Source organism: Folsomia candida, unplaced genomic scaffold, assembly GCF_002217175.1.
Source record: "Folsomia candida strain VU population unplaced genomic scaffold, ASM221717v1 Fcan01_Sc016, whole genome shotgun sequence".
Classification (NCBI taxonomy): Eukaryota; Metazoa; Arthropoda; class Collembola; order Entomobryomorpha; family Isotomidae; genus Folsomia; species Folsomia candida.
In genome coordinates, this window is record NW_019091208.1 from 1445261 (window position 1) to 1470911 (window position 25651).

The 25651-nt window shown below is 36.9% G+C and overlaps 2 protein-coding genes across 3 annotated transcripts; both read left to right on the top strand.

Moving 5' to 3' along the window:
• The first annotated feature begins 3913 nt into the window (after positions 1 to 3913).
• On the top strand, positions 3914 to 6533 carry LOC118437783 (zinc finger protein 691-like). Its single transcript, XM_035857136.1, has 4 exons — positions 3914 to 4082; positions 4187 to 4437; positions 5088 to 5323; positions 5829 to 6533. Exons 1-4 carry the CDS (start codon positions 4004 to 4006, stop codon positions 6097 to 6099), a joined length of 837 nt encoding a protein of 278 aa, XP_035713029.1. The 5' UTR covers positions 3914 to 4003; the 3' UTR covers positions 6100 to 6533.
• An 8315-nt stretch (positions 6534 to 14848) lies between these two features.
• On the top strand, positions 14849 to 19773 carry LOC110856639. 2 transcript variants are annotated; one of them, XR_004836387.1, is made up of 5 exons: positions 14849 to 15007; positions 15113 to 15260; positions 15325 to 15413; positions 19000 to 19123; positions 19207 to 19773. XR_004836387.1 is itself a non-coding variant. In XM_022105126.2 (3 exons), exons 1-3 carry the CDS (start codon positions 14950 to 14952, stop codon positions 15554 to 15556), a joined length of 438 nt encoding a protein of 145 aa, XP_021960818.1. In that variant the 5' UTR covers positions 14849 to 14949; the 3' UTR covers positions 15557 to 16782. The 2 variants fall into 2 exon arrangements, 1 of the variants encoding a protein (XP_021960818.1); XM_022105126.2 differs by lacking the exons at positions 19000 to 19123; positions 19207 to 19773 and having other exon boundaries at positions 15325 to 16782.
• Positions 19774 to 25651: the final 5878 nt, after the last annotated feature.

Genomic DNA, 25651 nt, shown 5'->3' on the forward strand with positions numbered 1-25651 from the left:
TTTTTTCGATGGGATTGGAGGTGATATTTTATCTGACATTGAATAGTGATTGTGATGAACTATAATCATGTGACACTTAGGGTCCAAATATTGGAGCACGGCTGTCGTTAAGTCGAACGTAGTTTGCTCAGACGATGTGGAGACGAAGCAACAAATACAGGACATAACAACCACTTTATGGAACAGGAATCCCATTTCGCATTTCGGATTTTCGGTCTGGATATCTCGCTAATTGCTTGAGGCTTTATCTTGTTGTTATTGTTGTTTACATACCTATTTAGTTCTTCGACTCACAAACAAGTCCCCATCTATTCATAGTTTTTTTCGTTCTTTCAGCACACATATCCGCACCTGGGATTGTGAAGAGTACAACTACATACATCCGATCTAGAAAAGATAGAGTTGCAAATCCGATCCTCAAATAACACGATTAATCTGTTTGGTTCCCTACGTAAAACATGCCAATTTTCTTTATGCTCAGTAAAAATCCTAATCGCTATACATATTGTACTGTATGAGAATAAGGTAGGCGAGACTTAAGGGTTCACATACTTACTTAAAGACTTTACTGTGTTACATGAGTAAGATTAACATGGAAACAGAAGTAGAGATCTGAACACTAGGCGCGGCGGATTCAGTACGTCGAGAAGCAAGTTCTGGGCCACTACTTATAAGTAGAGAACTAAGACCTATACCGCCACGTCGGCACATTTACTGGACTATACCGGTATAAACTGGACATGACATCCTAACTTTGAGATACATAATTGTATGAAAAGCTACATATGCATATACCACACATATAAAGGTCATGGAAATTTGTTTAATACGATATGACTTGCTTTCTTTATCAACGCATATTGTATTTAGCGTTATAAAACGAAATGAATATAATTCGAACTTGTCCTGGCTAAGCTACTGTTAGTGTATATAAAAAGTAGCCGAGTGAATTTTTATACATGACTAGCTTCAGAAAAACCGGTACATGGTGTTGGACGAGTTGTCGCAAAACTCAAAACGCTCTTACACGTGTCCAATATAATAAAAAATTAAGGTATACATGTTCGCGCGTTTTTTCTCAATGTGCCCCAATTTTTTTATATCACCCCAAATACTGGAAAAAATCATTGTGACGCTTCTAGTATGCTGATTTCTGCCAAACTTGGCAAGCTTTCCTTATTTGGGATCGCCCACAGTGCCTAAGAGAATTGGCCCCCTAGGTTGAAATTTATAATGCCAATTACCTGACAATTTTGACAATTTTTTTCGTTTTTTCGACATATTTTCCTAGTTTATGGAATGGTATCCTTCTAGCTTCATATCTCTACAGAAACCCTACATTCTGCTTCGAATACCGTTTACCCGAACCTGATAGCGAAACTATTAAGGGTACTTTGTAGGGAGATCGATTTTCATACATGTTCCACCGAAATACCGATAATGCTAATTCTTTCCATTAGTATCAGTCCTACCTACCCCAATTTTTGACATCTTCTACATATTTAGTAGTCGAACAATTGTTGATTGCAAAAAAGGTCGAAATCGACCTGTTTGACCTATGTTCAGGGGGTGGGGGAAGTTGTCGGGAGGTCAAGTCTCACATAACCCCATAAGTGGGGTATCGTTGGAAAGGTCTCGGTGAGAGGATTTAGAATATATATATTTTGTGGGATCTGGGACCACCCCCTAATAATTTAGAGACAGAGAAATATAATTGAGTTTTCATCAATCTACTGCTATGTTAGCTCTCAATCTGCTCCAGTGTTAACAGCTGTATACCTGGAAAAATAAAACTCATTACTGCTACACTGTACCGAGACCTTTCCAACGATACCCCACTTATGGGGTTATGTGAGACTTGATCTCCCGACAACTTCCCCCACCCCCTGAACATAGGTCAAACAGGTCGATTTCGACCTTTTTTGCAATCAACAATTGTTCGACTACTAAATATGTAGAAGATGTCAAAAATTGGGGTAGGTGGGACTGATACTAAGGGAAAGAATTAGCATTATTGGTATTTCGGTGGAACATGTATGAAAATCGATCTCCCTACAAAGTACCCTTAATAGTTTCGCTATCAGGTTAGGGTAAACGGTATTCGAAGCAGAATATAGGGTTTCTGTAGAGACATGAAGCTAGAAGGATACCATTCCATAAACTAGGAAAATATGTCGAAAAAACGAAAAAAATTGTCAAAATTGTCAGGTAATTGGCATTATAAATTTCAACCTAGGGGGCCAATTCTCTTAGGCACTGTGGGCGATCCCAAATAAGGAAAGCTTGCCAAGTTTGGCAGAAATCAGCATACTAGAAGCGTCACAATGATTTTTTCCAGTATTTGGGGTGATATAAAAAAATTGGGGCACATTGAGAAAAAACGCGCGAACATGTATACCTTAATTTTTTATTATATTGGACACGTGTAAGAGCGTTTTGAGTTTTGCGACAACTCGTCCAACACCATGTACCGGTTTTTCTGAAGCTAGTCACATACGTATTTAGAAATGTATTAGTGGAAACTTAATTTTCGTAAAATTTATAAATATTTAAGTATGTTCGTGTCTACCTTGCCAAAGGTAATTAATTACACATAACCACGTATATGTAAACTCGAAACATGACGCATTTGAATATACATACATGGAATTTTTCTAAATACATCGATGCTTTCCAATCCATTTGCCATGTGAGTATGGAAACACGAAAATGTTTGATGTATTTAATTAGTACGAAAATTTTAGTGCGAGACCATTCCGTCAAACTATCGATAAGCTCGGTAGGCAATCTACATTAATATTTAATTTAACTGATATTTACATAAATACATATTCACAAAGCGTTTGTGTAGTTGAATAAAATCGACATCTGTCATCCATCTTGAGAAGAAATCTGTCAACTAAATTGGTCTAGGGCAATGAAAGGCAAATATGAATATCTTATCTATTTAGGGTTGACGATGAGACGAGATGAAATGAGATGGACCTGCATGTGTAATTTCATAGCATCCAGCGCAGTAGATTAATGTCCACTATGCAAAAGTTGGACATTTATCGGTGACATCGAGCAAGTATTAAATGAAAGTCAGGTGGTGGGATATTTCTCCTCATTAAAAAATATGACGGTAGTGAACGGCGTGGCCAGGAGGGAGGCGAATTGAGACAACATTTATGTCAGTGTATGACTTTTCTATGGTAGTACAAGACTCCTCGGTCCAGTGGGGAGATTTTATCAGTTACGTATGTGAAGTTGGAACCGGTTATGGGAAAAATTGAGACTCGAAATGACACAGTATGTACATGCATTATTCGCACCCCACAAAATGAGCTTCTACATCTACACGACCTGACAGTGACATAAAAACGTCGCCATGCCTCCAGTGACCTAAGAATAACCTAAATCTGTCCGATGATTCCAGTGACCCTAAACTGATCTAAATCTGACGCCATGGCTCCCTTGACAACAAAATGGTTTAAAAATGTCGCCATGCTTCCCGTGACCTCAAAATAGTCTTAGAATGTCGCAATGCCCCCGATGACGGAAACATGAACTGAATTTATATATGAGGCGAAAACGCACTTACAAAATCCTGCGACATCGAAAATACATAATGCACAATTGCATGCTCTATAAGAGCCCGCAGACCGGAGTTATGGCGACAAGGTCATTTTTAGGTCACTGGAGGCATGGGGACAGATTCAAGTATTTTTAGGTCCGTCGAAGCATGCCGACATTTTTTCGGTCACTGGTAGGTCATGGCGAAATTTATTACTTAATTTACGGCAGCGGATATAAGCTTATTTTTGGGGTGCGAATAACGCATGTGCACACTGTATTATTTTTTCGAGTCTCAATGTTTCCCATAACCGGTTCTAACTTCACAGACGTAGGTCAGTTGGTGGTGGATCTCGTGGCGGCTTCATTCTAGAGAACCGGCTGGAAAATATTAAGAAAACCTTGAGAACAAAGGTGTCTACTCTCGTGACCTGAAATAGTTAAAAATATGGAACAACTGTTGGATAGAGTTAATTCATTAGAATTAACTGTAGCACGATTAATAAAATGGACAAATTTTCAACACGGTATTGGATTTAACAGTGAACAATTTATTTACCACTTACTGATTGCATTCAAAGAAACTCTATGTAATCTGTAATGTGTAATCCAACAATTTTTTTATCTACAGAGAATGACGACATCATTACGAACAATTTAAGCTTGTCATCATCCACCTATAAAAACGGGAATTGTGCTGAAATCAAAATTGAACCCGAGATTAAATTGGAACAGGAAAATTGCAACGTTATTCTTCCCTCATCTTTCGACGAGATTGAGGAGGGTGAAGTCCGACCAGTCATTAATCTGACTGATAACCCGCTCGGCGACAGTATTTTAGCCCCTAATTATTCATCCGCACAGCTCAATTTCCAACCACAGGTAGGGTTACGTCTAAAGTAACGTTCTTATTACGCTAAACTTTTAGTTTTTAATCACCACCCTCTAGCAATTACCATGCGTAACTAAATAACTTAACGACTGGACCCTTTCCCCCAAACGTAGCTTTACGTTACTATCAAATTTAGCGTCGCATGATTATTCGACTCACCAACAGTTGATCATATCTATGTGCTCTCATACATGTTCAAAAAATATTTATTTATTCAAAGTTCATTCAGTCAAAGCCTTGAAAAAGTATTAATTCCTTATTCACTCATGTAAAAAAATATTAATTAATTATTCAATATTTATTCATTATTCACCATTCCTTCATTATTCATTTTGTTAAAAATTCACAGTATTAGATAAATTTCTTAACTTTCCTTATGTATTAAGCATTGAGTAAAAAATGAATGATGAAAAATATTAATTCATTATTCATTCACAAGAATTGAAAAATATTCATTCGATATTGGTTTATTCAAAAATCCGAGTGAAATATTCAATCAATATTAATTCAATTTTTGAATATTAGATGAATAATTTCTTCATTCATCATTAATTGAGTGAATGTGAACATGTATGTGTGCTCTAAAGAATCATAAATTCGGCTTAAGTCTTCAATTCTCACAATTTTAATTCTCTTTTAGGTATTCATAGGTGGCCCAGCAACAAATTTATTCACAAGTACGTCCTTGCCATACCCTCAGCCCCATCAACGACCAAATAATTCACAAACTAAACGACGGACACAAGTGGATCGTAATCTGAAGAAAGCTGTCCGGACTTCCCGTATCGAACGCAAAAATCTAGCTGCAAGATCTTTGTACCAAATTCCTTGTCCGTCTTGTGGCAGAAAATTCACAAAGAGGCAGCACATGAAGAGGTAAGGGAGCAAACGAGAAACAGACGGCGGATATGTATGCATTTATAATTTTTCATACCAAATCAGATCGTACTAAAATTTCGTGTATACGGACATCCCGATCGCACAAATTCAAACATATCTAGTTTTCCATATTATAGGGTTTTCGTGTATTACATACCTATGTTTATACATATTTTGAGGATTTTTCGATACATATTTTCGTGTATTTTCAAGTATTTTTCTAAATATAAATTGTTTAGTAGATATTAGTCGAAGTTTTTTATGTAAAAATATTTTTCTCCATTCAGCAATTAAGGTTTCCTCAAAATTATATTTCATGAAGATAGTAGAAAACTTGAGATGAACAACATGTTTTATGGACATATTTTCAGGTTTATTAAGCACATACTTATTATATACATATTTTGCAGAATTTAAATACGCACATAAATATCCGCTCTCTGGTCTTAAAATGTGAATTGTCGCATACAATAATTTAATTACATTATTTTCCTTTGCGTAGACACCTTTCTGACGTCTGCCAAAAGACAGTGTTCCAATGTCGCTTGTGTAACAGGACGTTCGTCGAGAAGTCTGAACTCGACCGCCATCTGGGACGCAGACATTTAAAAGATCAATTTCATTGTGTCCGATGCACCGTTAATTTTTCCAATCATGACGAACTCGATTCTCACATAAGGTCCACCCATCCTGACACACACAAGTGCTCCATTTGCTGGAAGGAATTTAAATACAAAGAGCGTTTAACGGCTCATGAGAAAGTGCATAAGTAAATAGCTGATAACAAAGTTTGATCTCATAAATTGATTTGACAACGGTATGATATGACAAGTGCGTCAGCAAGGAGAACTCCACAAAAATAAACCGTTACAACGCATGTAAGCAAGGGGTGAAAGAAGTGTGTCACAGTATCCATCTTCGAACTCGTCCTGTCCATTGACGTTACGAGTTTACGTTCAAAATTTCAAGTCTGTATGTCCTTCCGTTCAAAAGTTATCGGACCGACGGACGGACGGACGGACATATCGATCTTATAAAGGGCTTTCACCCCTTAATAAATCCAGGATGTAGAATTTCTCCTTCGCTAATATTTTTTACAATAATAATTTACGTAGTGTATGCAGCATATCTGTTGTACCAAAATTCTGTCTGTATTTAATAAAATGTGTTACGGATTGAAAAATCCCATATTTGTACGACTGGTATAAATTACTTGTTTTGCTTATCCTACATTAACATTCAAGCATACACTGTTAAAAATCTGGCTGAGTCACAGAAACTCTGTCTTGGAATTGGTTTGGTAATAATTCAATACAGGATTGGTAATACATAATTGGTTCCTGAGTGGTAGATTTTTCATTACCACAACACTACTGAAGGGTAATTCCCGTTATTACCGATGCCGGTTAAGTCACATACGTACTCCGATAATGATTTAATCCCAGTATTCTAAGAGTGATATTTATGTATGCACATCTTCAAGTAAATACATATACATACAGTGCCCAAACTTGCCTGGCCCGGCTCTGGGGATTTTTTAGGCCCGGCCCCATTTATTATTTGGCATTTGTGCGTGAAATTTTGAGTCTAAAAAGGTATCTTTAAAACAATTCTGATCGTAAGCAAGTCAGCAACAGAATTAACAAGATGTCAATATATTGATTGTGTTGACTTCAACCACTTCTTACTTCAACGTTACAGAATTATGATTGTGCAATCTTTTTTGGAGGCGAAATTATTTATAACCACTTCGAAATCAAAGGCATTCAATCGTTCTTGCCAATTGTTGACCTCAGATAATTCTTGATTATTTTCATCTGCAAAATGGCCCCTCATTTGACGGAACAGAAATGGGCAGACTGAGAAACATCCTCAGTGCCATCTCGAAGTTTAGATACGCACACGCGAGACCATTAATATGTATATATGTAGAATTTTCAGGATATCCAAGGGTCCTAGTTTAATTAGGTCTTTTTCAACTTTGTTAAACGCCGACATAGTAGTGCCCAGACTTTGAACTTCGTTTAAAAATGTAGGGCCGCAAAACCCGCATGGGTACAATTTGCGTTATTATACCTTACGCGCTATAAAGTTTGAAAATTGAACTATTTAAGAGTTTTTAAAAAATATTTTGATTTGTTCTTCGAACTATCATTTTCACCGAAGGACCTGGTATGCATCTGCATTGTGTACAAATAGGTGCAATAGCTCCAGATTTTTTAATGTCTTCGGTGATACAAAATCTACCCGGTACGTTTCTTTATTTGGTCAGCAAAAATATCGAAATCGAAGTTGGGCTTATCATTTTGACTGCACAATTTCCTGCTTTAGTAATTTAGTAAAATCAAGCATGTCCTGTTTTCGCCCTGTGACAATGTGACATAGGGTCTTACACAAAATTTTCAGGTTAGCGACGAATGGTCGACAAACGTTTCGTCGAAACCTGATTAGTCGACAAAACAGATATGTGGTCGGCAGAAAATTGGTCGAAACAGTGTATATGTCGAACATGTCATACTGGTCCCCAACTTAAAGTGGTCGACAACATATTAGTCGACCTACGTTACAAGTTTTAAGTAATCCTTGCATGGGAAGATGTATAATTTTATTACTACTTATCCAGAAATTCTGCCAAAAGATAGCATTATATCGATAAGTGAAAATTGCAGTCGCATAAGTTAAAAATATTACCATATTTGATCCAAATTAACATTTTTCTATCACGGTATGTAGACTTAGAATTGATACGCCGGGCTTGTTTCTCCCAGATTTTTTGCAACATGCACAATTCCGCACATCTATCAAATACACAAAGTTTTAGTTCAAAACTCGGGCCGATAAGAAAAAAACCATCGTTTTTAATTTTAAAATAATTACTTAAAACAACTCCATTTCCCATAACAGAATAATGCGTTATGCAGGAAGACTGCAAATCAATTGATTTCGATGTGGATATGGAATAGTTTTATTTATTTTGAAGTTAAAAATCGATGATCGAGTTTTTAATTGAACTAAAGGTTACTCATGTTTCAAAAAAATCTGGGAGAAACACGCCTGCCGAACCCATTGGTACCGAAATCGTGAAGACAAATATTTTGTCGACGAGCTGAGATTGGGGACCAGCTGGTTATCGACCAATATGATGTTGACGAGACAGTTTGTCGGCCACCCACTCGTCCGGAGCCCCAGATTTTCAGCTTAAATTCTACCTTTTATTCCAAGGTAGGTACATAACCATTATGAGCTATTGTTCTTTTATGATCGACAATGTGATGACATAGGTGCCTTTGCAGATTCGACATTTAAACCCAATGTGGCTGCTCAAAATCTTAGAAGCAATTAAGGACTTGTGATAGGTAGCGAACTTGTTCGTACAATAATTTTAGTGGACACAACTACCCGATACCTTCTGGGGATTACACCTGCCCTAGCTTTTTTAGTGTTTTCGGAGAGGTAAAAAAGGTTATGATGCATTTTTTACTTGGTCAGCCCAAGTAAGAATGCATAGATTGGGCTTATAATTTTCACGCCATAATTTCTCCATTTTAATAATTTGAAAGAATCAAGGATAAATTATTTTAGGCTCACAAAAGTGAAAAAAGTTTTTTTTAACTATGTTTTAATTTTAGGGTAATTATTGTTTATTTCTGTTCGATATTGGCACGCTACGAAATTGCTCAAAATCTTCGAAACGTTTAAATAATTTTCCGTGAAATTTTGTAGTGGACACCAGGGCCCGGCCCCCTTCGGGGCCCGGCCCTGGGGAAAACCCCCACCTGGCAGCCCCTCGTAAGGGCCCTGTATACATATGCATACGTATGTAGATATATACATATGTAAATACTAAATATGTACATATTATTTACATAGCCGGATTGCATAGTCATGTTTTAACAGAGAACTGGTCGTGGCTACTTTATTTCACCAGAGCACCTTTCATTTCAAGTGTTGAGTAAGTTTTTTTCTTCTTTGAAGGGAACAATCCAATATTTTTCGACTTGACGAGAAGTGAAGGGTCTAATAGTGGACTTACACCATTGACTGGGCTTACTCACGACAACTGCTCAAGTATTTCGCATCGAAACTCATTTAGCAAACTTGCGAAGATCAGAATAGTTGTGTCTTGAGGAGATTCGCATAATGACTTCGCAAATCTGGTCTTGAAAGCTCAAATCAATCTTGAAAACCCAAATTTCAAAACTGGTATCTGGACGGAAGCCAGCCCGGCTTAAATAGCTTCGAATGGGAGTAAATGATGTGAATTTTGGATTTTTTTAATGAACTTTTTCTAATATTTTTCAGAGAATCCATCACGAGGAAAGGTTTTCAAATGTGCCTTGTGTCCCCAAACTTTTTTTGTGTGAGACTGGACTGTCTCAGCACATCATAAGCTTCAATAGAGATCCGGTAAACTATGGGTGCACCGATTGTGACAAGATTCTGAGGAGCTTAAACGGCTTGAAGTACCACCTGGCAAAGCACTCAACAAAAAAGGTCGCGTTATCGTGTGAAAAATGCGAGTACAAAACTTTTGTAAAGTTCTGCCTCACAACGCATATCAAACGTGTGCACGAATGCGTGAGGGGAAAGGAATGATATTTTTGTGCGATGAAGTTTATCACCTTTTCTGAATTAGTTAGTCATTCCAGAGTCCATACGACGGAGAAATAAACGGTGACCCATATTAAGGTTCCCATGCATGGCGCATAATCTCACTCCACCCCTATCCAATGTCGTTAATTGGAATTTCTAAAATTCCATGAATCAACTCTATCTATGAGTTTTGAGATAAATGAAACTTTTGACAATTCAATGTAAAGCTAATTTCTGATACTACCAACAATTCGAAAAAATAGCGAATTCATTTGTGAGGAAATTTATGTAGTATGAAAAAAGTGAAAACCAACTGGATAATTTTTTCAAATCGTATTGTTTGTAGTATCAAAAATTTGCTTTACATTGAAATATCAAAAGTTGCATTTATCTCAAAACGCGTCATCCATGTGAACCTTAATCTGAATAGAATCTGTTCGTGCTGGAACAATTTTTGTAACAATAAGTTTAATATGGTTTGATAGAATGTATTAGCTTATGCTGTTTATATGTACGCAAGGTAGCTTACCTTGCCAATGGTGTCATTAACGGAAATTGCTCCATTGACATGGAAGCTCTTAATTCAAATATATGTACACTCAAAATAAGGTAGTAATGAATCACGCGGAATGATTATGTGGCTCTACCACGTCGGTTACGATTTGTCGTAGAAAGGGGTAATAATAATTTCAGGGAAATTCAAATTTATTACCAAATATTGAGGAAATGAATACCATTATGTATTAAATTTTAATTTCCCTGAATTTATTAATAATAAATTATTATTACCATTTCTACGATAAATCGTAACCGACGTGGTAGAGCCACATAGTCATTCCGCATGGTAATGATTCATTACAACCTTATTTTGAGTGTATGTAATAACTATAAGTATGTATGTACCTGCTTCTAATTTAATAAAAAATTTTACAATTTCCTTTTAATGTTACGAAAACATGATTTATTCATTTATTTCGCAATTTTTGGAAACTCAACAATAAAACGGGCTCATAATTTACATTTCGTAATTTCACTTCATTTCAGGACTGCTTTACGGACATTTTCTGAACTCCCACCATTGTGCGGGGTCGGATGGCTGAAAAGCGACTGTTTCCAGCAGTACTCCCCCGTTTGGAGAAGGAGTGCTGTAAATTAGATATAAACGTCGGGATTCTTTGTAGAATAATAAAAAACCAACTGTACCCGGTATTACGAAGGCTGCCCCGATCATTAAGTCCAGCCCAGTGCCGATTATTTAAATTCCAGTAATTGGTACCGTTCACACGCTTCAAATACCAATCGCCATGCTCATATACGTTAAAAAATTCCCCAGCAACCTCAAAAAATGAATTACAAACATTAACGAAATTCCCGGGCAACGTTCGTTTAAAAAATTACTTCCAAAGCTAATGGATATTTCATTAACAAGATTGAAATGTTAGAGGTATAAAAGTGAATCAACTATTCAACAGAATTATCACAAACAGCCTGCTACTCAGCTCCACAAGTACATGAAATAAGTAAAGGTAGGACTATGGTAATTGTCAAAAAAATATTAATCGTACTTTTACTTCACATGGGAGAAGTAATTTCCCAAAGTACTGGATTAAACTGTGAATCGATACTTCTACCCGAGGTCTGTAAATAAATATGTAACTGTAATTTGGAATATTGGTAATTATTACGGGGTGAAGCGAAGCGAAATCCATTTATGGAAATGTCTTGTCTGTCCGTCAGTATCCACGATATCTTTAGACTGGATTCAAATTTCGACATGCACTTTTCGCCAACATGTTTCTAATTTTTGAAGTACGCATGAGTTAGAAGATTGGTGTCGTAGGTCATAAGGTCACAACGCCACGGTGGTCAAAGATGTCGAATTTTTTATTAGCTTTGGTAAGTTTTATGCGTTGTTCTCAAGATATTCGCCAACAATATTTTGTTGGACCACGTATATCTGTCTAAATTTAGTAAGCTGGATATGTTAGCGTAAAAGTTTGACTGTGGCCCGTCTTTGAACGGGCTTATTGGCTAGTAATACCTATAAATCTTGTAGCATCAGATCTTTACTGACATTACTAAGGTAAAGTTTTGAAATTAATGTTCTCAGGGCAACGCATTTTTTACCTGCAAATGTTTTACATTAAAGGGAACGCAGGTTTTGTTAAATAGTTGGAAACGGAATGGGGGTGGAATCACAAATGCCAAAAAATGGACACTGGCCTTGTTAGCTTGGACGTTAATAATCATGTAGGATTCCCCAATTTCGATAGGGGGCAGTGTTGTAGTTCCCATTGTAGTAGTTGTTGGCCTAGTTGTTGTGGGCCTTGTTGTTGTGGGCGTGGTTGTTTTGGGCGTGGTTGTTGTTGGCGTGGTTGTTGTGGGCCTGGTTGTTATGGGCGTGGTTGTTGTGGGTGTGGTGGTTGTGGGCCTGGTTGTTGTGGGTGTGGTACTAGAAAAAGAACTAAACATACATACATTTTATAATTATGATATTTTCAACTGTCTGAGCATATTGTTTTATCAAAAGAGTGGCAGAAGAAGGGGAGGGGCAGATTTGAAAAAATCAGGATGTTTGCTTGAAGACTTTTGCAATATGTAAACTAACATAATTAAAACCACTCAATGATATTTTCCTTGCCCGGACGAAGCCTCCGTGGTGACAATGACGCAAGGAGTCACAGCCTCATGGTTGCAGACCGATAAATATTGATCCCACACCGTGCCTGGAGGACAGCATTGTACGACCGCGTCGCCGTTTCCGCATTCAATGAATTTTCTACAATCGTACGGATATGGGAAATAAGTTGGGATACACTCCCAAGGTGGGCATCCCTCGTACTATCAAAAAATAATAAACCGTTGCAAACAAAGTGTAGCAAAGGGGTGAAGCGACACGGTCATGGCACATAAAAATCATGTCGATTTTTGAAATCCCCGCCGATGGCGAAATAAAAAATTCGACATCTTTGACCACCGTGGCGTCGTGACCTTATGACCTACGACACCAATCTTCTAACTCATGCGTACTTCAAAAATTACAAACATGTTGGCGAAAAGTGCATGTCGAAATTTGAATCCGTTCTAAAGTTATCGTGGATACGGACGGAAAGACAAGACATTTCCATAAAAGGATTTAGCTTCGCTTCACCTCTTAATAATTACCAATATTCTAAATTACAGTTACATATTTATTTACAGACCTCCGGTAGAAGAATCGATTCACAATTTAATCCAGTACTTTGGGAAATTACTTCTCCCATGTGAAGTAAAAGTGCGATTAATATTTCTTTGATAATTTCCATAGTCCTGCCTTTACTTATTTCGCGTATTTGTATAGTTGAGTACCAGGCTGTTTGTGATAATTCTGGTGAATAGTTTATTCACTTTTATACCTCTTACATTTCAATCTGGTTAATGAAATATTAATTAGCTTGAAGTCTGTCAAGATAAAAGTGAAATATTTCAAGCACAAAATAAATGATGAATTGGTATGATTGGTGACTTGCATCTTGACCAGACTAACAATGCGACGGTGTGAGGTGGTTGCTCAACACCCTGTCACTCTGAAGTTCAAAGTTTGAACTGAACACAGATTGTAATCTGACCACCTTTGAAATTAATAAATTGATTGATGATGCTTTATTATTCGGTCCACAAGTTCACAATGATTAAATACGTAAGCCATGCTCCTCCAAAAGCGACAGTTTTGACATACTAATTAACTTATGTACTTAGAAATTGCATTAAAAATATTATAAAGTGGTCCACAATACTTTTCTTGTCACATCCGCTCATGTTCTTGGAGTAGTGTTGGGCGAAGTGTTCGTTCCTAAAAAATCACGACATTTCGCCGAATTGATTAATCTTAATGTGTTTTTTGCCAATGTTGAGCAAAATGCATGACCCTGAAGTACGAATTTTTTGATTGACGTTGACAGTACTTGACATTTTCTATGCGTTAGAATAATAAGCTCTAGCCCGGCGGGAGACGGGCTTATACACTAGTATTAAATACCAGGATTTTATAACATAATTTAGACTCGTAGAATCACACCTCTTGAGGGTTTTGCTTTTAAATTTCCAATGTTCGGGGAGAATTGCCTTCTCGGACTGAGGAAAATTATATGTAACATGACAAGGTTTTAACTAGGTTACTAGTCTCATGAGACCAAATTTTCATATTTCAATTTGTGTACAGTTTGATTTAGGGTAAACAATTAACTCAATTAAGTTTGATTTTGGAATTGCCACGGGTACATAACCCCGGGATCGGGTTAAGATGGTGTAATTATAAAATACCGATCACAATTCTTTGTGTTGAGATAATAACAAATCCGCACGAAGCTGGTTGGTAGAACACGTACATAATTGCCAATTCATACAATAGTCTTAACTGTACAATTAGACCCGATTTTGTATGCATTTATTATCGAAGAAAGAGTATAAAATTCCGACCATCTCCATCACGTTGTATGCAGATATTAAGTATTTTCTGTAAAAAAGTAATCTGCCCATTGAATGGACACGTTGAAATTACATTTCTACGATGAGATTAAATTTTCTTTTCACTGGAAAAGTCTCCGTTCCAATGACACTCCGCATAATATACAGTAATAATAAGTATGTAAGAAAGGAATAAAGAGAGAAGCAAAAACATAAATTTTCCCATCATTCAGACCCATATTACACAGGCCTGACTATAAATAGTTATGCATATACACATCGTATCATTTACGTAGCATAAATATAATTGCACGCATTTGTAAAAAGTTTATGCATTCACTTCATGAAACAGGAAACCTCATGACATGCTAAAAAAACTGTTGCCCCAGTTTTGTTATCTCTATTTGTGTAATTGATAACAGGAACAGACAGCACTTTTGTCTGATAACTAGTTAAGAGAATATTTAATTGTTGTCCAAGCATTGTCTCAGTGACACCGATTCAGTGTGCAAAAACGGTTTTCCCTCCAACTCCAGATAAGGGATTACATTTTACGAACTTCCAATCAAGGTGTGGTTAAAAAAATGTCACAAGTACAAGAAAGGCGTTATTGGAGAAGGGTGCTTTGCATCATACCAGGAGGTATTGGTTTTACTTATTTTAAGGCGAAGATGTTGCCTCTACCCAAAATTTGAATTCTATTCGAACTTGTACAGTCGAAATAAACCTTATGTTTGTGCTTAACAGGCGAGAATTTTGATAGCAATGAACGCAGAGGTTGTTGGCATTTGCATGTGCCGAGAGCGATGTTGCCCCAATTATGGATTCAAATAGGTGGACTGACAAATAATCGGTTGCTCGGGTATAGAGCGTCACGTTGTATTTTCCCTCGAAGGTTTAACGAATTTCTGTCATATTACTTGAGCATTTACAAAATATTATTGATCATTTTTGTGCAGGGCAAATCGGAACATTTACGTAATTTGTTGTTTCTCAATGGATGTTCATAAAGATGAGCTTCATCAGAAACTCATTGACCGCGGTTTTGGTGAGTATATTCACCATTACACCGATATTCGGGAATACCGGGGTCAGGGTGAAGAAGCAAGTACTATTGAGCAAGAATACGACATTCATGACATAAGCATGGAAATTGTTAACGGTGCTGAAGAGTTTGAATTAGTCGAATAGGAGAAGTACTAGTAGTAGTATGCAGTCTTTTTATGCGAATAAAATGCGGCATAAATATGAGCTTACTTTTATATAATAGTTTACTTTTGGCTTTCCGAGTTAATGTACATACATATGTACATACAGAGCTGAACCAGACCAAACGTACTACAAAACTCTTTTCCATATTTAGCAGAAGCAGAGTGAGACTCGGACTCTGGTGGGTATCCACCACCACCGATGACTGTCGATTCGACAGTGCTGTATAGTGGTCTGTCTCACTTGTCACTTTCTGACCGGAAATATAAATTCAAAAAAGCTTAAGTTTTAAATTTTGGGCGAATTGGTAATTCAGCATCACAAATTTTAATAACTTCAATTATGTCTCATTTTCTCATGAGTGACAATAGTTTGTTACGGCTCTTGCAAAAATAAGTCCCTCCCCCAGAAACTTTGACCAAAAAAACTCATGGTTCCCACACTTTGCAGTCTGACAACAAAAGATTAAAATGTTCGTCTCTGGAGAAGAAAAATCTGGCATTAGGTTGTCAGACTGCAAAGTGTGGGAACCATGAGTTTTTTGAGGATTTGTATGTACGTAAAAAAACCGCGAATTTTCAAATTTTGAAACTCGTGATGCATAAAAATGTTCGTATTCAAGGGGGAAATAGGATGTCAAATACAAGTCGATGTCTAATTCTTACTGTACGCTGTATACATTGACTTTCTCATTTTTCAAATTTTATTCCCCCATTTTTGGAGGGGGGTTAGATGCACATATTTCAAAAATCGTTACGTACCAGATAACAATTCGCTCTGAATTCTCTTATGTTTCGATATTACATTCGCTTTGACATCGATATCGAATTCGCCTCGAATTTCCAACTTTCGAGATAAATTCGAGGAGATATCGAAGGGAAATGTCCGCCGATTCGACAGGGAATCGATGGAGAATCGTATATCGATTTCGCCGGTAAGTCTTCGCGATTTCGTCTTGAATTCGATGAACATGTAAGAGTTTATAACGATTTCTAAACGAATTCAATGCGACTTCTCCACGAATTTAATGCGACTTCTCCACGAATTTAATGCGACTTCTATACGACTTCACTGCGAATTAAGTAATAAATCGATACGATTTCTCCTATATTTCGAGTTAATCCAGCTTATAGTTTATTTTATTTATTTTAAATATTATGTAATATACATAACCGTTTCTATTAAAATAAACATAAGTTGAATAATCAGATGACCCTGGTAGTGAAATTGGCCGCTATGTTAAGTCACTTCCTATTGAAAATATACTAATGTTATTCCTAAAATCTTTTGCAACAGTTATTATCGATAGTATATATTTGTACCTCATACGCTTCCCAACTCTATCTGCGACTTTCTTAAGAGATTTTTTGTATTTCTTCGTCAACTGTGCCCTCGTCTGTATAATTTGGAGTCCTAGGGTGAGCTGCTACCGCATCTGAGATTAACATATTTTTAAAATGTTTTAGAGTGTTGCACAATGAGATTCCATTTTGAGGAATTTTAAATTCAAGGGACCAATTTTGGATACTATGTCTAATATCAAAAGTATCAATTTCACCTTCACTTTCTGAGCTAATAGTTTCAGCTGAACTTACTTCCGACTTCAATTTCTTCCAGATCTTCCTCGAACACTTGTTCTGAATAAATGTTTTCCCTTTCGGCCTGGACTAGGTCACTATTAGTATCACTATAATAGTGCTTTTAGAAGTCTTCTTTTGTAGCGAGCACTCAACTGAAAAAGTCGTCTCCTTCCCATGAGGAACGATTTGAATGTGGCAGCTAAAATTACTTAAAAATACAATAACAGCGTGAAAGAGAGAAATCACAGTGAATTCTCTAAGAATTATTTACGAATTCGAGATTCAAGGCGAACAGTTTATAGTCTCCTATTCCTGTAAGAAGAATTCCTATCGAAATCGGGGAGAATTCCTCACTACAGTAACAGCGAATTCGTTTAAGAATTCATAGTGAAGTCGTTTCGAATTCGATAGAAGAATTCTCTGAGAATTCGAGTCTAATTCATTACGAATTCTGAAATGAGCGTAATATCGAATTTAGATACGAATAATTACCGAATTCGATGCGAATTCGATACGAGAATAACAACGAAATCTGAGAGAATTCGAGTTCTCTGTTTTAACGCGACATTCTCTGCGAATTCTCTAAGCGAATTCATAGCGACCTGTTATCTGGGGTTATATATATCCTTGCACCAGGAATTCAATTTACAATTTTTTAAATTAAATTCGGTGACATCGACGCGAAAAGGATTTGTACAGTACACTTGGTCTTTATCTACATGCATTAATGTGAGAAAGAATAGGATTTTACAGATTCAAATAATTCAAATACCCACTCAACTTGCGATACAAAATTTTTATTTAACCCACTTAAATCATTTCTGATGCCATACTTTTAAACAAGAGCACCGATAAGCCATGCAAATATGCAGTCATTCTTGTCAACAGTAAATCAACAAAAGACAACATATTTATTGCAAACTCTATGTACATACACTTAAAACAAAAATTTGTCAAATCAACACCGCAGGTGTCTATATATGACTTAACCGCCTTGGTTAAAATTTTTAACCCGAGTTGTGATGATTTTGATACCGGTAGTTATAATGTTATTACCGGACGGAAAAAATTCATACTACTCGGAATCACAATTGTAACCAAGGTGGTTAAGTCATATACTGACACCGGCGGTGTTGATTTGACAAATTTTTGTTTTGAGTATATAGAAGTACGTACCCATATACATATGTATACAGTCCATTGCGGTAGGTTACAACTGATTAACTTGAGTATTTATATACATTAAAAATTAACTTGCACAAAAACTGTGGAAAGAAAAGTAGAGATCTTAACGCAAGGAGTGGAGGATTCAGTATGTTGAGAAGCAAGGCCTGAGCTACTGCTTATGTATAAATAGGGAACTGAGACAATGTAAATTCAGACACAGTAAATGTCTCGACATGGTGTACCGCCACGTCGACACATTGACAGGACTATACCGATATAAACTGGACATTCTAACCTAAAGATGCATAATTGTATGAAAAGCTACATTAAACAGAAGGGTCATACATATGTCTTTAATACAATGTGACTTGATTTCTTCATCAACGTATGTATATTGTATTTCGGGATATAAAATAAAATGAATATAAATCGAACTTGTCGTGACTAATTTGCAGTAAGCTACTTTTAGTGTATATAAAACGTGGCTGATTCAATTTTTATACGTATGTACATTGTACATGCGTATTTTGAAATGTATTAGGACCTTATTTTTCGTAAGATTTATAAATATTTAAGAGTGTTCGTGTCTCACTTGCCAAAGGTGATTAATTGCAAATAAACAAGTATGTACAATCGAAACATTGCGAATTTGAGTATGTATGGAATTCTTCTAAATAGATCGCGGCTTTCCAATCCATTTGCCAAGTAAGTATGGAGACACGAAAATGTTGGATGTTATTAATTAGTACGAAAATTTTACTGCGAGACCCTCCCACCAAAATATCTAAGCAGGATAAGCCCGGTATGTCTACATATACATATAACAGATATATTTATAAATCCATTTACAAATTAGTAGTTGGAGTGTAAACTAATCAATTTCAGAAGCACGGGGTTACAAAAGGCGTGCCGAGATGTTTTTGCCGAATTCATAACCTAATTACGGGATGGTTCTTACAATCGAGGCTCCCAACGTATGCTCACAGATTTGAACCAAACTAGCGTCAATCGATCACAAATATGATTAGTATGAAATTTGTAAATGGAACTATCTGCCAATGCGCAGGTTTGGCGGAGGTATTTGCACCAAGGCGGGAAAAATGCGGAGCAAATTTGGAAATTGACAAATTTGACAGCCTTGGGGGTGCGTATTCTCCTTTTTTTATGCAAATATCTCCGCCAAACTTGCGTATTGGCAGATAGTTCCATTTGCAAATTTCATACTAGTTATATTTGTGATCTATTGACGCTAGTTTGGTTCAAATCTGTAAGCATACGTTGGGAGACCTCTATTGTTAGTTGTAGAGATTTCTAACGTTTTTTATGTGAAATCCCATATCAAACTACATATAGGTGAACGTATCCTTGAGATGTAATAGCCTACTTGGTAGGGTATCTCATTGTATTAATAAATAAATAAATAAATAAATATCCGCCTTCAGGTTTTGTGTACTCTGGGAGATGACGCAAGGTCAAATTTGGAGAGGTGTCCTTATTTAATTTTCTAAATCAGTGTTCTTACCAAATGGCGTTGAACAAAAAATGTTGTTTATTAGGTCCTGATGCAAAAATTGTCTTTGCCACTATTGTCAAGGGACTTAGCATGCTTTTCACTATATAAAATCACTTTTGTCTCATGTTTATCTTTGTCCCATTTGTAGTGTACATAACTTCATATAAACTTGTCCTAATGGAATGCTCTTGTTAGCAGAACTCCTCCACTATTAAGGCCCCCACATTTTACAACTTTGATGCAACATAAAAATCTCTAACGATGTTTTTCTCCAAGGTACATATTCTAGTATATTCGATTGTACATAGTCAGAAACACTCAAGTGTCAACGGCTGATTTCACGAGAAGTACTCATTAGAATTAAAAACGGGTACGCACATTGGAAATGAAATGCGATTTCGATTCCGAATCACTTTTCAAATTATTCGAAAAAATGGCCCAAATAGAAATTGTTGCGTTGTCAGGGTTTCGAAATGCTGTAACCATCATACGCTTACTACTTCTCAAAATTGGGAAAGATTAAAAACCCCAAAATTTTTCTTGTGAGGTACGCGAAATTTGTTATCTTCCGAAGACAGTTTTCCACTTGAGATCTTTCTTACTTTTAACGTAGATATATTACAACCCCTAATCAAGTTGCCTATGCGCTCCATATATGTAAGTTTCCTATCAAAAAATAAAATCCTTAAAAAATATCATCTCTGGATTTGCATGGAGAAAGTTAGTCCAAAAAGGGGAAAAATTCCTTTTTTCTACAGAAATCAGCAACCAAAGCCAACCATGACGCGGAAGTTGGCCTCTTGTATAGTGTAGAATCCAGGATACATGTACTACTAAAAAATAAGGGTTGGACCTTTAAATGGGTAGTTGTTCCAAAATATGATGCAAAAGTTGTCAAAAAGCGGTTTTTTCCTAATTTTGTGACTTTCACACACCGCATGGATATGGCCACAACAAACAGACCACACCCCTTTCAGTAACGACTAAGGGCTTAAATTAAAGATAATCGCATGGTCTAAATCCCTCGAAATAATAAAGGTTTATAAAAAATGATTACTCGTATTCCCGAGCATTTTTTTCATGAAAACTAGTGCGTACTTTTGGCAGGGCCTGTTTGTCTCTTTTTTAATTGGCAATTTTCATATAAGATATTAATTTTGATGATTGAGCATTGTTTCTGGATTAGAATTTCATTGGCTTTCCAATGAAGGTAACCAGAAATTGATAAATAGAAAATTACAATATTTACAGCGTATTGCATCATTGACACTTGAGTGTTTCCGACTATGTACTTTTGACGAAATTCTGACAAGTGCTTACACCCCATGAAATGAGTCTTCATCGAATTCGATATTTTTTTCCAAGGTTTTCCTTCCAATCGTAGCCAAGCAGCAGAAATCTTATCAAAGCGTAATAACTTTATTATTACATATGTATATTATCACTTTTACCTCGTTCATCAAATGATTTTCGGCATTTGAAATTAAAACGTTACTAAAATTCTTTTTCTACAAAATTTGACAACTCATTTTCCAAATCAGTTCACCAGTTTTTTCAAAATTCCGTGTCAGTTAATTAGCTCAGGTCTTTCTCCAAAACAGGTTACCCAAAATCCTAACTGCTTAGAACACTTCCAGCTGTACCTTCAATCTTCATTTGACCCAGTGGATCCGCTTTCAAGGTCAGCAGGTAAATTTTTAGGTGCACGGTCTGATTTATCATTTTCACTGATTTATCACGAAAAAATATCAGCGATGATGGAAGATCAACGTTATCTAATTCATTGCGGAAGCTTATATTATTGCATGCAACGATTATCTATGGTTATCATATCATTAATTATTCACCTCTTAGGTTATCATGCTATATGATAAATTAAATTCGGAAAGTGTGTTCTTAGCACCTTCCAACTCTGGGGGCTCTGAAGGTTAAATTTGCGAAGCTCTGCAAATAATCAGTCCAAAATTCAACTCCTCGCCAGAAATATGCAACAGCGAATTTGTCAAAAGCATCTCTGGACGCCTTTTGTAATACTGAATAATGTTATGAAGCAGTTGTGCAAAAACACGAAACAGGCCAGAACCTACTTCCGAAATTAAATTCTTCTAAGTCGCGGTGGAAACCTTATTTGCGCAGTAAATTCTATATTTGCCTCTTCATACCCAACGGAGCGCATTGCTAGCTTTTTTAACCATAAGTATGGAATTTTCGTGCCGAATTAAATTTTCGCCAATATTTTGCGATTAGGCCATGCGCGCTATTTTTGTTGGGGTTGAATCATTAAATCTGTTCCATCACGAATACATATTGCGGGAATTCTTACAAATATTGTTGGCCGCTGATTAAAAATTATCTTTGGGGTGTTTAGTGCTTAGTTCACTCTAAGAAATTTAATCACCACGCGGTAAACATATAAATATGATTCTACCGTGCTGGTAGATGCTATCTGCTGCACAATAACAACCCAATTTTGGCATGAGACTAGATACTGCCTTGCCACGGTTGTGGACGAATAGAGACTCTTAACCTAAACAGGCTGGTACTCTTTGCCACAACTAGGTTGAAGAAATGGTAATAGAGATTTACCATACTACCACTATGGTAATACCTAATCTTACTACATAGGCTGTAATACGCGGTATTAAGAATTTATTACCGGATTATCAGTGTGTAGCATTAGATATGGAGTAAAGAGGCTTGCCGTCTGTATTCTTGCTTAAGCGTGAATACTGGGTTTTACTCGCATTTCGGTTTGTACTTATTTGTAAAATTAGCTATAGGCCATAAAAAATTTCAAGGTGCTAGGAATTCATGCATCTCACGAACACTACAACCGAGTGTTTCTCAAGGTGTCCTAGATTTCCTATTTTATATTGATTTTAGCTTTTTTATGCGAATTGACGGTTTATTGTCATGGTACTATTATAAATTTGGATGTCGTCATGCCCCAAAATTTTTTGAAGGACATTGAAAACTACCATATTCAAGTTCTGCATGACGGAGTTTCGTCAAGCCTCTTTGAGTTCTTGCATGTTATTCTACTCCCAAGGATTATCTTAATGAGGAATGATCCTAGAATCCCAAAACACTCCGAAAATGAAAAACTTTCACTCGACATTTTTAACAGCCGTCCAGGCCAAGATACAGTGAGTATCTGGATGTCGAAATCATTTATTAGAACACGAAAGGTATCTAAACCGAGTAAGCCATACCTGGTAGGATGGCTAACAACCCGTACTGAAGGCCGCATGGTTTTCGATGTGGGATATGCAATCGTGATGGATCAACCTGGAAGTTCTTACAATCAACGAAAAATACATATCCGATCGTTGTCACAAATTTCTAGTTTGTGAAGATCTTACGAATATTGCGGGTGGAGAATGTTAAATCTGAAAATTTCATGATTGCTATATTTATTCCACATAGACTTCCGCAAGTTTGTCTAATGCGGACCGGATCATTTACAGGGAAAAAAGTAAATTACCGTTGCCTACACACCGGAAACGACAAGGAGTTGAAGGATAACTGGAAATTAGCCGACCCACCACAAATTTGGACAGCCCGGTATGCTCCCTACAATATAAATGAAGTTGATCGTGTCCACAAGAACAAAGATCTGCCACACCCCTTGGCAAATCCGTTCAGTCGTGACATTTATATTTCCATCCCCCTCTATAAGGCGGTCGTCATAGTTACTGGAGCTAACGCAACTTTGAAGTTGGATATTAATTACACGTATCCTATCTATACAACCATCCTAATTGACATGAGCACACTTGACCCTTCGTTCCACAACGAGTTCACACACATTGGCGGCATGAAATTTCTGAGCTGTTATGCCGAACCGTATATCACGTTCGATTTTTACTTGATGCCATTCCAACCCATGTTATGGCTATGTTTTATTATGAGCATTCTGTTTAGATTTAGCGTTCTATACGTCTACACCACTTGGAAACATAAGCAGTCCCCTTTCTCGCTTTGGTTTTCGTTTATTTCCTTACTCTTAGATGATTTCACTTCGGTGCCGCACGTCATTGGGAAAGGGTTGTTTTTCCGTCTCATATTCCTCACTTGGGGACCCATTGCAGTTCTATTTACAAACTGTTACAGTGGACTAATGATCACCGAACTGAACGCACCGCTCAAAGAAACACGATCTCAGACCTTTGAAGACCTGGTTTGTCAAGGTGGATACATTTTGAAAGGTCCCACCACGCCTGATGGTATCGCCAGATGGGCGAAGGATATGCCGTTTGAAAACTATTTGGCGTATTGGGGGAATGCTCAAGATATATTTAACAGAAGAAAAGTCAGAAATTATGGCAATAGCATTGCCTCTGAGAATTGTTACAGAATGCTGTCTTCTGCAATTCAAATATTTGTAGGTAGACCAGTATACCACTGGCAAGCTATTCTTTTGCAGCAACTTGGCTATTTTTTCTTAAATAACCTACCTCCCTTTAACAGAACTCGGCGAATGCCATCCCACCTACTTAAAGAAGAACTGATCGCTCTACTCTTACTGAATCCGGTGCATAACATATTCCCAAAAGGTATAGATCAACAAAGAACAAACTATTCTATAAGCGAGCTGCAAGCCCTGGTGGAGCGCAATGTAATAAATTGTCGAGAAAGGAGTGTTTTTATAGCAGATCTGAATGCCCATCAGGGTGAGATGGCATTTCTTGCGAAGAATTATCCGTCAAAGAAATTTCATATTGGACATGATACCCTAGGTATTAATATGCACAGTTGGTGGTTTCTGGGTGGGGGCCGGAGTTCAAGTTCAAGCAGTGTGTCTTCTGTTCAAAGAAATTTTCAGTCTTTGATCCAGACCGGGATTTACTTTCGATTAAAGATGGAAATGGCAAATACCATGTGGCTTAAGAGGACCCCGGTTGCTACAGATGAGAAAACGTCAACGGTTACTGCACTTACTATGGAGGGAGGAATTATAACAATTTTTATCATCTCGGCTCCTCTGATGTGCTTGACGTTTATTTTTTTCGTCATTGAAAGGGAGAAGTACCAATTTACGATGGCATCGGTTCTATGCACGTTTATTTTATTTATTTTTTAGATAGTATCAAATATTACACCAAATTTTCGAGAATGGATCCCGCTCACGTTATCCACATGCAAAACCATTGTCTACAAAGGCAAACTACGAATATGACTGTTAAATATGTTGTTTATGTCACTGTCCTGATGGGAAATGCGTTTGATGTTTTGCGTAATATGATGCCGGTTGACATTGAACCGACTGCTGGTTACCCGGATATGAGTGGATTTCCTGATTTGTGGGAAATGAATTGAAATTTAACATGCCTTGGTTCTGGTTTGTATGACCCCACTTTAGTGGCTTAACTCGTAGCACACGAATTGTCGTTGAATTTTTGTTAATGGCGTTAATGGCTGATCAAAAGAAAAGTGTTCTTCACAGCGTATAAAACACACTAACACTTTGTGGGTACCGAAATGGCCAGAGTAGCGTTGTCAATTCCTAAGGACACGCTGTCACCCTCCTTCAAGACGGTAGCAATTTCTCTTGGGCTCCTTGTGCTGCTGTTCCTGGGGTAAACCCCGCCACATGATGTGACAGCGATGGGTTGGGGTAGGGTCATACTGCAACGATTACTACATATAATATCAATTTTGAGTAAATCATTGCATAAACGAGTAACCTATAATACTTGCTAGTCATACGAATTTCGTCGCTCAAAATTTTGAAAAAGCTAAGTTGGAAAACTTTAGTTCATGTGTGCCAAAATTTTGGTGGAGTGTTTTGTTACAAGACAAACTGAATAACGTTTT